Below are 13,960 nucleotides of genomic sequence, written 5' to 3'. Positions count from 1 at the left end.
TTAATCTAGGTACTACTACTACACTTCAGCCAGCTATGCAAAATATTATCACGTGACGTTACAGTATACAGTATAGACCTATTTGTTGTGATAGTAGTGTCTGATTGACATCTTACCTTTCAAGTACAATGAATGGCGATATTGAATAAAGGTATTTAATATTGTAAATAGTCTATATATAACGGTAAAAACAAAAGCAAAATCAAAACAATACCTCTAATAGGAATATAGCTATTCTTTTTATAGCGGTATTAGTTTGAGAATTTATTTACAGGTATTAAATAAAACCGGTTACACAATCCCTGACCGGAACAGAAAATTCTTTGGACAAAAATGCTGTTACTTTAAACAGGCAGGCACCAGGTTGATTCTTTTTTTTTTTTTTTTTTATTCCGAAAAGGTAAGCATTTGACCACAATCTCACCTGATGGAAAGTGCCGATGTAGTCTAGGATGGAACATGCTTACCTAAAAGATGTCTATTCACTCTCGATTTAAAAAGGTCCAAGTTATAGTGGACTGGGAATAGATTTGCAGGAAGTGAATTCCACTCCTTAGCCGTACGCATGATAAAGCTGCATGCGTAGCGTTTAGTGCGAATCAGTGGTAAAGTAACGACGTAAGGGTGAAACGCAAGTCCGCGTCTAGTCCCACGGTGGCAGAACGGAGATGGGGGGATAAGATTATGTAATCCCATCGCACACTCCCCGAAATGTATCCTGTAGAATACCGATAAACAGGCTACCTTTCTACGGTGTTCTAGGCTCTGCAGTCTAGCCTCTACCAATCTCGCATCCCCAATAAGCTTCCTAGCGCGTTTGTCTATGGAGTCTAGGGTGGCTAGCTGATACTTTCACTTGGTTCCCTAGCCAAACACGCGAATTTGTAGCGTACATTTCAAAGAAATTTATTACTATCAGACAGAAAATGGATAAGTGGGACTTGAAGATAAGGTTGTTCTTACGCTTACTTATATTTTTGGTTATTTCATATGTACTATATTTAAAACAAAACAATATTATATTCAGTTAAGAATAATATTTCAGATGGCACGTACTGAAAATATCTCGGAGAGTTCAATTGAATCTAGTAACATCCCAACAAAAGGTCGTATGATAAATAGTTAAATACTTTATTAAATTTCAAAATATTAAAATAAAACGTCGTCTCACTTATAATATTTTAACTTCAGGTTTCTTTCCATATTGCGTTGTTGTTTTGTATTATTTACATTTTATTGATACATAACTAAAAACGTATATTAAACTTGGGAAACATTCAACACTGGCATTTTATAAAATTTTGTATGTACTTTCATTGTTCCAAAATACATAATACATATTAACATTACGTTTCAAATTTTGTATGTACCGACATACACTTATAAAGTATAAACATGCCTAATCTTGACAATAAATACGCGTCAAACAATAATTTATATGAATTGGTTCCATCTTAGTATAATTATTGTAAGATTTGACAACGCCAAAATATTGTAACGCAACAACGGTTTGACGCATAGAATTTTATTATAGGCAATCAAAACTTTTATTGATCAATCACAACTTTTTGTTTAATAGCAGGAATTAGTTTATTGAATATAATTCGAAGCCGCAAGGATATATTCACGGTGAAGGGGTAGCTGTCAGTGTCAGTATGGCTGGTATTTTCTATGGAGAGCGTTGTCTATATATATATATTCCGTCGCTGATTGCGAACCAATCAAAACAAACACACATATTTTTTTGTATATAGTAATAATGTAGTCTATCTTAACTTTATATGTGTAGTATATGTATTATATTGTATTTTTACTACTTTTTTCTTTATTTTTATTTTTTTGCACCACCCGTTAACTTCGCTTCGTTCGCCATCTCACTATCTGAAGGTTGTCTGGAAGAGATCGCTGTTTAGCGATAAGTCCGCCTGTTGTTACCTACCAATGTGTATATGTTATCAATTTCTGTATCTGTTTTTTATGTAGTGTGCAATAAAGAATTTTATTATTTTATTATTATTATTAACATTATTAAATCAGACCGTTATAATTGAAATTAATTGTATAATGAAGTAAAAATGAAAATATTCTAATTAAAATGCAACCACACAACTAAGGTTGATTACCTTAGGTTTTATATTTTACTTATTGGATTTATTGGAAATTAATCCACGCTCCACGCCACCAATCCGGGCTCTACGGTGCCCTACATTTGGCGACAGATGGAGGTGGCGGTAAATTGTCAAAGAGAAACTGTTCCCTCGAAGTGGCAACTACCTTCAGGGATGAGGAAACCGATGCAAGTAGGAGGAGGAAATTGTAATTATCTAGTGTAAAATATGTAACTATTATTTTTGTCCTAACAACTCAGGACCTGTCCTGACCTTGTCCTGACAAGCATACGTTTTAATTTTAACGTATGCACTCGTTTAATATTTCTCACGTAAGCTAATTCAGTTTTATGATGTTATTACATTACAATATTTTATTATTTCGTTTACTATTTTTATTTATTTAGTCGTCTTATAAGCTAACATTATTTAAGTGTGAGCACTAACCTCACATAAAAAAATTATTAGTCAAAATAAGTGGTCAAACATAGACAAACAATATCATCAGTCGTTATGCGTCAGTAATTGTATTCATTGTGCCAGGGCCGATTAATTAACTTTTGCAGGCGGGATAAACGAGTGATTTGTTAAAATACTCGCCTATCCTCACTTCTGAGATATAAGGGGTCTAACCATAATATTAAAAGAACGGTAGGTGTGATCAAAATACATTTATTTGGCACAATGAATATAACCTCTTCCAATCTAACTAACCACACGACAGTAGTACGCTTGTCGCCCAGACAAGCAATTATATTGTATCGAGTTCTAACAAAACAAAACGTACTGACCTGCTAATAATACAATCAACGTAACCACTTGTAATTTGCATCGACTGTCATCGTTCGACTGTCATCGTTCGAATGTCACCTCCCGAATGCTCGTTCAATATTTAAGATGGAGGGATCGATCACGTGACTCTTCACGTGATCGATCGTTACAAATACTTTTAATACTATAGTTAGCTTATTTAATCTAGAAAAATGTATTATAATGACAAAATATCTATATAAACTAAACAGTATCCTTACAGAAGAGAGCATCATAAAGACTTTTTAATATAATAGTATTAAAACCCCAGAAAGAGGGATGGGTACCTATAGTTTTTTTTTAATTCTACTGTTACAGACTTAAGTAGGTAGTTAGATAGCAACCCCATTAACTACTAGATAGGTGTGTAGACTTTCACACGGCAGGGAAGGCGCGGCCTGACGCAAGCTGCCGTGATTGCCGCGCCCGAGCGGCGCACCTCGCTATGCCACCCTTCCGACGTGTGTGTGTGGCCTATTCGAACTTCAGAAACTTGTTTTAAGATCCTACATGGGCTTTTATACATATAAAATGAAATCGAAACAAACTAATGGCTTTATGAGCTGTAGATCTCGCGAACAAAAACTAATTCGACAGTGACATTTTGTATTTTCACGATATGTACGGTTATATTATACGGTTTTGCTTTTTGATTGGCACGATATTCGATATACAGTATGTAAGACTGTAATTTTTGCAAGTTGCTTATGACAATCTTCCATCCCCTAATATAAGGGGTTAGGTGATTCACTATTAAAAATCCTGAAATACGTATCTGATGGCATCTTTTATACAATCTGCTTTTTTTACTGATTTCTCATACAAACTTTAACCTCTTTTTTCTCGTAATGTCCTTTTCCTCCCCTTTTCACCTTTAGGGGTGATTTCGGGATTGAAAACTATGCTATACATATAGTGAGTCAGTGAGATTCGAAAGTCGAGATTTTTCCGATACGAATAAAATCTAAAGTAAGAGAGCTGTGCGATTGAATTGTTTTATGCTTAATAAGCTGATATATTTCAAATTAAATTTACTATGCATAAAATCCACTTAAATGTATCGCCTTAGGTCTGAGCAGTCGTTGGTATTGTCTGAGTTACCTATTATTGATATCTGTTCATGTCTCTTGCACCGATACACAAGTGCGAGTAATCTCACCGCGCACACATACGAGTATCACAAATTAATCTCAGAATTTAAAAGTACGAATAGGCCCCCAGGGTAGGCCGGGTATGTCATGCCTGTCGTTTAATACAGGTAAAAGCTTAATCTCCACAGCGGATTTAGCCCTGAAATATTTTTACCATTTTTAGGGTTTTGTTGTGAACAAGGAACCCTTATGATGTCCGGTGCGGTGTTATTAGATACGGTGCGGATAGACATGATAGGTCTTTCATCGAGGATCTCTCAGAAATGTTTCTGATATAGCCCCTCTGAAAGCCGGAACACAATGCTCTCCTCCGTTATCTTTTGAACTGTGCGGTCAAAAAAACTTGGAATATAACGCTTCATAAAGACTCAGTTATAAAACTTTTCTGAATATATTGATCGAGCAGTTTTAGGTTTCGCAAACAATTCTCCCTTCTTTAATAAACCGCGATTATAGGTAGCATTTGCTGGGAGAAAACATTTTTCACTAACTAATTCTTAACAAATCACTTTGATTTTGATGTCGATCGCTTCAGCGTAATATATTCTAAGCTTATAAGATTCGCTTAAAAAAAAGAAATAATATGCTAATTATGAAAAATAGGAAAGCTATAAACCTAATTTTTCACTGTGTCAATAACATACTAAAAAATCATGGAGAATGGAAAATATTTAGAAGTGGAAAAACGTTTTCTCTTTTTGTATGGACGATCACGTGGTATTATACTTCCCACTTGAGGCTCTTGAGAATTCGTATATTTTTTTAAATATTACTAGGCATGATAATACATATATTTTGAGTAAGTCATGTTAATTCTTGGTAGTAACTTAATGTATAAACTAATAGAGTTTTAGTTAAAACTTATTTTTATATGAATGTATGTGTGAACCGGTGGTAGCCGAGTGGATATGACGTTTGACTTTCAATACGGAGGTCGCGGGTTCAAATCCTGGCTCTTTTTCTAACCAAATTGGCCTAACTGTAGCGCTCAGGGAACTATGCTGACCCGTTAATTTATGCAAACACTGCTCGGAACTCAATAATAACTCGGAACTAAAGTGGATTTAAACAAAATTAATAATTGTCAATTTTTAATTTACGAAATTATAGCCTTCCTGTTCGGTGTCTTTCCTGTTCTATATTTCTTTTTGTACAATAAAGTGTTTTATTACTACTACTACTCTTCACACATATGGGCACTTTTACAAAACGCTTATGTATTAATTTAAGGTAACATTTGGATTCAGACTGCACCAGCATCACTGCAGCAGTATTGCAGCGCAACAACACTGCCGACTGCATTACAGCCGCTAATGTGAAATCGGTGTTGCTTCCCGATTCGCAACAGCATAATTTCGCGCTAGAATACTGCAGCAGTAATGCTGGTGTAGTCTGAATCCGAACGGTACCTATACACGATATACTTACTTTATTACTTCCTAATTTCTCACGTTGTCCTTCTATTGACAAAAGTGATATAATGTAGAGCATTTAATATCCTCGATCGTCTTCCTCCTTATCACCGGGTTGCAGTTGAGTTTATCTTATCTTATCCTTGGAGTGCTATCTGCTGGGAACTCCTTTAGTTGCCGCCAACGTTCAGTGTAGAATTACCGTGATTGTATAAGAGGGTGTAATCAAATTGTCATTTAAATTTTACGTACCTACCTACCCTACGTACGTAACCTATACGTGAGTTTTTTTTTTAAACGAGTATCAAGTATGTTCAATCAGTGAAAGTGTAAATAGTTTTTAACTAAAATGACGTGGTGTTTTTCTTTACTAGTCTTATGGAGCTTTTTTGTCAAAAAGCTGCATTTTGAGATGGATGCAAGCCACTTTGCACGATGATAGTGGACACCCAAATAAAACGTTTTTTTTCAAAGCACCCGGAGTTTCGTCCCTTAGGAGCCGAGGGAAAGTGAGGTCTATTAAAAACAGAAAAAAATCTACAAGTTCCACGGATCCGATTAAGATAAATCTTGTGTCAATCGAAAGAAAACAGCTTTGTTTAATGAAAAAAAAAACAATCACTTCTGGTACAATTTTTGAGTCATTTTCCCCTACTCGCCATGAAATGTCTTAAACTGAGTTAAAAAAAATCTATCCTATTTTGTAGCGAAACAATTAACATAACTGCTCTAAAGCTGACCACATATATAAATAATACTTTTTGAGTACAATGTTTGACGATGCCTACAATAAATAAATAAATAAATTAATCTTTATTTCGTAATAGTATTTTATGCAACAGTTGTATAAGAAGGGTCAAAAAAGGCGAGTGGCGTGAGTTACAATGTGAGCCGGAGCCGAAGGCGTAGGCGAACATTGTAAAGGAATACGCCACGAGAATTTTTTGACCTACTTATACAACGTTGCATACAATATTTTTCCTACGAGTCAACAAAAATAAATCTTAATTTAGGTAAACAAATTACAGCAAAAGTATATAGCCAAGACGCGCGAGCATACCTTGTTACGCGCCCGGCCCGCCCCGGGCCGCGGCCGGCCGGTCGGCGACACCTCCTCGTAACTCATGAGGCCCTGGTACTTGCTACTTGCTAAATTAATTTTTTGGACAGTTTTTTCTCAATTTTGGCCACCGTAGCCTACGGAGACTAACAAGCAACGCTAAGCGGTCTTCGTAGTCTATGGGTGTTGCTATTGTTGCTATATTACGGGTGTCACATGCGTGTTTCTGACTTATGAAGTAATTATTTTTACTATGCAACCAAATGAATATTTTGTAAGTTGGCATCAATGCACTTAGTTTAAAACCGTATTCGTTTTGGTTTTGTTAGGTTGGTAGCCATTAATCGCAGTAACGTTATAGCGTATAAAAGCACAAGAGCTTTTATGAGGAATAGACAATATAGACTTTTCTTGAAATCTTTTATGGATGTTCTTATATTCGTGTTAATGAATGCATAAATGACAGATAACAGTAGAGGAGTAGGAAAATGTCTTTTCCTACTCCTCTATTCGTACGGGCCATTTGGCGAAGCTGAAGATGAATAATCCTTTTCTTGTAAAAATATACTATACAGACATATCCCTAATGTAGTACAAAGTAAGTACATACCTGCTAATTTACTTAAAATTTATTACCTACACGCTTTTTGGACTACGAAACGTGTATCTCAAAAACTGCTTAACCGATTTGGATGCGGTTATATTAACATAAAATACTTATTTTTATACATTCTTCAAAGTCTAGGACTTTATTTGCAAGAATAAAGCATAAGAAAAAAATGGTTTTTAATTATTTCACACTAATATTGTTTGAAAAGTTTTTGTTTTTATTTTTTTTACGTTAAAAAAAGTTATCTTTTTTCAAATGATATAACATCTTTCAATATTTGTTAATCCCTGAAACTAGTGGAATTTTTGTCTTTATCCTAAAAGACCTGGTTAAACCACAGCTCCTAAGGGGTGAATTTTTGGGTGCTTCGGAAAAAATCGTCTACTTTGGAGTCTACTATCACCATGCAAAGCGGCTTGCTTCCATCTTAAAGTGCAGCTTTTTTTCATAATGTCATGCGACTATACTAAGTCATAAAAAAAAAAATTAAATGGACACAGCAAAATAATCTACTAATAAAACTATTATAAAAAGTAGTCACATTAACTGTAAATATTCCCAAAGCACTTGAAGCGTTCCCTCGATTTTTCGAATGGGGTCCCGTCATCATATTAATTACGTGTTGACAATAGGACCAATTTTAAAGTAAACATAAAGTCTATAATCGTTCCAGCCCTTGATATATACGAGTAGGAGTACCAAAAAACCGACAAATTCGGTATTTGTAGTCTTAAACATATGCACAACCATATTATCGCTGTTCTGTTGGGAGGAATGTGGTTCCCCTTGAATGTGAATGTGGTTCCCCTTGAATGTGAATGTGGTTTGCTTTGTTGAGTATGCAACACTGTTCCGTTTAAGTTTAACAAAGTAACCCGCTTCTTGGCTCTGTCTTGTAAAGTACAGTGAGCTGCAAACTGGACGGACACGTTATAGATTAAGATTCTGATTTCTCTATTTCATGATAAAAATTACGCTATGAACTGCATCATTTGTGCAAAAGTACATGGCCACATTATGAATGAATTCATTCATAATGTGGCCATGTACTTTTGCGTATACGTAAAAAAGCTCACGCCTCGGGAATCCTCATCGGGAATTAGAATGAACCCGGCCTGCAGTTCCCATAGCCCAAAACTCAAAATCTCTTGTAAAATTAGACTGCCTACGACCTTTAAACATCAAAAGTACTTACACTAACCTACTACTATTTTGTCGAAGGCCGTGTGTGTCGTGTTAAAATACGTAAGGCAATAAAATGGTCTGTCTATTCACATCTTACATAGATCCTTGAAAAAAATATCAACGATCCATATAATATAAAATACGTAAAGGATCTAACTTGCCCGAGAAATCTTAAAAATATATGGTCTGTTTGTCTTATCACTAAAATATATAAAACAAAGTGATTAAAAAATAGTTTTTAATTAATACTAAAAAAACCCGACTGCAGTTTAAAATAGAATTTAAAAGACAAAGATATTTTTAGGTACTTTAGTTAATTAACTTGGTGAATGTACATTAAAATATATTAAGTGTGCAGTCAGGGTCACAAAAGTTTATGCATATTAAGGATCGTGAATCCACCTGTATATTTTATTTCAAAAGGCATGAAAGAGGCTTTGACAAAACATGTACCGAATACGAGTATATACCCAGGTCGATAGAGGACAATCATCATGCAAAACATGAACTTACTATTGAAGACGATACGCGTGACCATCCTGCTGTTGCACAAGCATCGAATGACTCTTGGATTATCCTAACTATTAATTAATGCTATTGCTGCCATTGCTAACAGATAGGTTATTCAATATCATTGAAATATTATGTATTTATTATGGCACAGCTTATTACAAATCAAGACGTAGATTGTGACAATCCAGTCCTCGAGATATTTATAAGTGTTTATATGCGTTTTTTCAATGATTTTTATTTATTTATGAGACTACACCATTAAAAATAAAAACCGGTCCCCCAAGTCGCTGTCGGTGGGCAGTGTACCCAGAAGGCTGGCCGCATTGCCACATTGAATGGCAATGCTAATCCAAAAAAAAGTTTTCCGCCACGGACGCGGCATAGCCAGTATCACAGCTGGTGCCCAGAACCCAGATTCTCTACTCTGGGTTGCCTCTGCTAACTCTATGGCCCCTAAGCCGTCCCGTCTTCCAAGGCACCAGCGTCATACTGTCGGGCCTCTTGCCATCGTCCCTTACCAGACCGACGAGCTCAAGTATGCCCGGAACCCCAACGCTGACAAAGGCTTCGGATGACGATCATAATATGATGTTTTATACGTGCATCTTAAGTATATCAGACTACTTATACTGACTGTAGAATATTAAAGAGAAAGTGGCTGTCACGCCCTATGAGATTGTCAATAGACTAGTAGAGAAAAAGAGTGAAAATTACGCTAACGACCATAGCATATATTAGCTCTTGTGCAAAGCTATATCTCGGAATATGTGGGTCTACCTCGAGTTATTTCCTGCTATTTTTATTCTACCTGCTAACCAATTCACTCACACAAATACAAACAAATACGTAACTAAATACGTTATATTTTTACTACCGGACAATTTCACTGATAGTGCCATAATAAATTAAACCTACGTATACTGTTTTGACCGCGTTGCCAGTGGTTTTACGATATACCTGCTCGTGTATCAAATATATTAATTAACTAACATGTAAGGTCTTTCCATTGACGAAACTTTAGATGTTACGATTTTTACTAATGTTATATTCTGATTTATAAGCGGTTAAAGTGGTTCAATATTCCATAGGGTAGTTTAGTAATATTCGGTCAAATCAGCTACTCTTTATGATTTAGACCTATTTATTTATTGTGAGTACGAACAAGCTATGTATAAATATGAAACGAAATTCGTAAAAAAAACCTAAAATGACCTGTTACTATGAAGTTTGCATGAAAAACTCAGACGATGGCGTCATAATGAAACCATGTCACTTTAATCAATTTTCTAAGTATAGTAGATTTTAAAATAGATGTTTTTTTTAAATGTTTATTCGTTCTCGTTTCTTATGTGTAAGGTATTCCGTAAACTTAATGTCATTACTGTGGTGAAACAATTCCATTTTTAGGGTTCCGTAGCCAAATGGCAAAAAACGGAACCCTTATAGATTCGTCATGTCCGTCTGTCTGTCCGTTTATGTCACAGCCATACCATACCCATACGTGTGGGGTATCTATGGATAGGTCTTCCAAAATGATATTGAGGTTTCTAATATAATTTTTTTATAAACTGAATAGTTTGCGCGAGAGACACTTCGAAAGTGGTAAAATGTGCCCCCCCCCCCCTGTAACTTCTAAAATAACAGAATGAAAAATCTAAAAAAAATATATGATATACATTACCATGCAAACTTCCACCGAAAATTGGTTTGAACGAGATTTAGCAAATAGTTTTTTTTTAATGTCATCAAATTTAAAATAAAAATTTTTTTTTTATCAATCCCATACGTGTATCTATGGATAGGTATTCAAAAATGATATTTAGGTTTCTAATATAAATTTTTTCTAAACTGAATAGTTTGCGCGAGAAACACTTCCAAAGTGGAAAAATGTGTGTCCCTGTAACTTCTAAAATAACAAAATGAAAAATTAAAAAAAATATATGATATACAGTACCTTGCAAACTTCCACCGAAAATTGGTTTGAACGAGATCTAGTAAGTAGTTTTTTTTAATACGTCATAAATGGTACGGAACCCTTTATGGGCGAGTCCGACTCGCACTTGGCCGCTTTTTCTACTTGAAACAACCATATTGCCTCCAATTTACGTACCATATATTTATTTTACCCAACCTAATTCAGTCGGATGAAATTAACAAAAGTCTCTCTTTACTGCTTGGTATTTTAACTGAGAATGTATAAAACGATTAATCAAGAACGATGCTCGATGCAATGTCGCTCTAATTTTCAAAAGCCACTTATTTTATCGTGAATAAAAGAAGCTTCGAAGTGTTCAAGTGACTTCCACTACAGAAGCTGAGTATGGCGCGTTAATAATAGCGCTTTTTACATCCATTGCACGTTAGGAAGTGGAGTGTTTTAGTGATGAATGTGTGGAGGCAGTGATGGAGGATGGCGTGGCCGGGCGGCTCGCCGGACACGGTGGAGCTGGCGCTGCGGCCGGTGGACAGCCGCGACACGCTCGAGTCGCTGAGCACGCCGGGGACCGTCATCGTGGAACCGCCGCATGTTGACAGTAAGTGGTTTCGTCATTTTCGTGCTCTTTACTTAGGTATTCTTCAAAAAATAGTGAGTGAGGTATCATAGTGAGTCGCATTAAATCCTAAACTGTAAGGCTTTCTTGGCTAACACACCTGATTCGTCATTGTAATATTTTTTTAGTAACTCGACCATTCCTTCCTGAAAGCGACATTCCGTAAGAAGTTTCTTCTGATAAGTCACTAAATCGGATAAATTCGGTTCTTTTTAATAAAAGTTATTAATATTTATACGACCAACTAAAACTTTTTCAACGAGATTCGTTGAACAAATATTTAATAGTGGGGGCTTGGGTATTTTGAAAAAGAAATACCATTTCTTTTCAAAAATATGAATTTGTTTTGTTTTAAGTTATTTTTATTCAGAATTACTATAAATTTATGGCGTATTTTCACATGGGCAGGATGTAGTACCTACCACTACGCAAGCTGAATAACAATAAAGTTAAATGTGTTAATATTATTTTGTAATACCTCGCTAGTTTACTCCCGCCTGCTACCACTGTAGGTGCCTACCGTTTATATAAATATCTATTTAAAGAAGATAAAAAATAAAAATGTCTTGGACGAATTTAAGAAGAAAACTATCAAATGCTAAAATAAAAATCAGCGATATCGAATTCTAATATAATACGATATTGCGAGTACGATACCTATCTTAAGGACGTTGCAAGTTTGCAAGGACTCAAAGAGTATGTAGATATGTACCTATTAACTTTGTGTTGCTGGAGCAATCCTATTAGCGTACTTAGATGAAAGTTTCGTCCCAAAATGTACAATATACTTACAAGCTTTGTATCTGTAAGACAGAGTTGAACAAGATGTGCAAGTGCAAAATTTAGCATAGTTGAAACGTTACATATGAATTGTGTTGGGTAAGAAGGTTTATGCTAAACGAAATTATAAGTTAATTTAAACCTCGTTATCCAATACAATGGATAAAGGGGCATAGCGGATTAAGAGGAAATGATGCAGCGCATGAACTGGTCAGAAAAGGTTCAAAAACACCGGCACATGGACCCGAACCCATTCATACCCCTACCAGTATCCTACATACAAAACCAGCTAGACCAACATCACAAACAACTGCACAATAAGTACTGGGCTGAAATGAACACATGTAAGCAGACCAAAGAAATTCTACCAGAACAAAACCAGAAGCTCACCAAAACACTACTGAAAACACCCAGACACAAACTACGGAAAATAGTAGGATTAATTACAGGACATATACACATTAAACAAACACCTACACAAAATGGGTAAAACGGACAGCCCCATGTGCAGATGTACCTATCATTATTTCCGTTCTAATGTATGTACAATTTCCGTCAAACTTAGAGAACACCGTTGTCAATATTACAGTAGGTGATACAAGGGGATTGGTCGATAAACGCCTGCTCCTCATAAATACTCTGTCACTAGTTACATAAACAAATTAAGTTTTTCTATTAAATGACTGTAATGGATTTTTTTATTCGTTTTAGGGGCACGGTTAAGTACATTTTAATTAGGGATTACAGATTTAAGAAGTAAAAGTTTTGATCCTGCTTAAAAGCGTCCAATAAAAAAATTGGCTTTAAAGTTCATTTATCTGTGTATGGAAAAAACGCAAATTGAGTAACTCATTGGTACAACAAAAATAAACATACATTAAAACCAAACACGACCAATTCCGATTACCTACGGCATTCATTTGCATTGTGCTCTTTATTGAAATGCAACTAGTGGCGATGTTTTTTTTATTTTCCTTTAATATAAAATTTTACCGTTTGTTAGTCGTATACCTCGAAATCAAAAAATCCTTGTAGCTTTTCACCTATTCGCGTTTCGCCGCGATCTCAAAATTTCTGAACAGATTTTTTTTCTTGTAGTATGTCGCCAATGGTGTATAAAATTCATAGTATATTTACTTTCCTGCCTTTCTTCACTGTAGTCGCTTTTCACCTCGATAGATATTTGTTTCTAATGCGTTATTACACATTGCGATATTTCCTTTAAGCACTATACCTCTATAGTTTTGTTTTGTAAATGAATTTCGCACTTGTAGTTTATTTCTTGGTTATGAGTGTGATACATGTAACCTCGTTGTGCATATCACTGATGTGACTAATAAAATCAATTGATTACCTAATTGTTTAAATTTCGACAACTACTTTCCCAAATCATCGTGTTCGCATTAGAGGTAGATTTCCTAAACAACAAATTCTCCAAAGCTAGTTAATATATGGCTGTAACAATGAGGTCAAAAACCGACCGTATTTTTATTATATCCCAGTGAAATATATGCGAGTAACAAAATAAACCACCGATATTACACGCTACAACAAAATACGCTCTCACGGCGAAACGCGAATAGGCGAAAAGCTACAAGGATATTTTGATTTCGAGGTATACGACTAACAAACGAACTTTACTGAATAAGATCTGTCAACTTTTAATAATGACATTTCTTTAACCAGTAGGGCTAAGATGGTCGGCTCTTTATCATTTATCACCAAACCTGTCCCGTTCTAACAAGTATGTAAGTGCGAAAGTGACGGGCATAGTGACAA

At 35.4% G+C, this 13,960-nt stretch overlaps 1 protein-coding gene across 1 annotated transcript in view; it reads left to right on the top strand.

Moving 5' to 3' along the window:
• The window catches only part of LOC133516940 (probable phospholipid-transporting ATPase IA), a 146,641-nt gene that overhangs the window by 20,556 nt on the left and 112,125 nt on the right, over nucleotides 1-13,960 (top strand). Inside the window, exon 2 of the mRNA XM_061850005.1 lies at nucleotides 11,127-11,383. Coding sequence (XP_061705989.1) covers nucleotides 11,260-11,383 — 124 coding nt within the window. The 5' untranslated portion in view covers nucleotides 11,127-11,259. The remainder of the gene's footprint in view (nucleotides 1-11,126; nucleotides 11,384-13,960) is intronic.

Source organism: Cydia pomonella, chromosome 4 (assembly GCF_033807575.1).
Source record: "Cydia pomonella isolate Wapato2018A chromosome 4, ilCydPomo1, whole genome shotgun sequence".
In the NCBI taxonomy this organism is placed as follows: Eukaryota; Metazoa; Arthropoda; class Insecta; order Lepidoptera; family Tortricidae; genus Cydia; species Cydia pomonella.
Note: the sequence above shows the minus strand (reverse complement) of the source record. Positions and strands in the feature narration are given on the sequence as shown.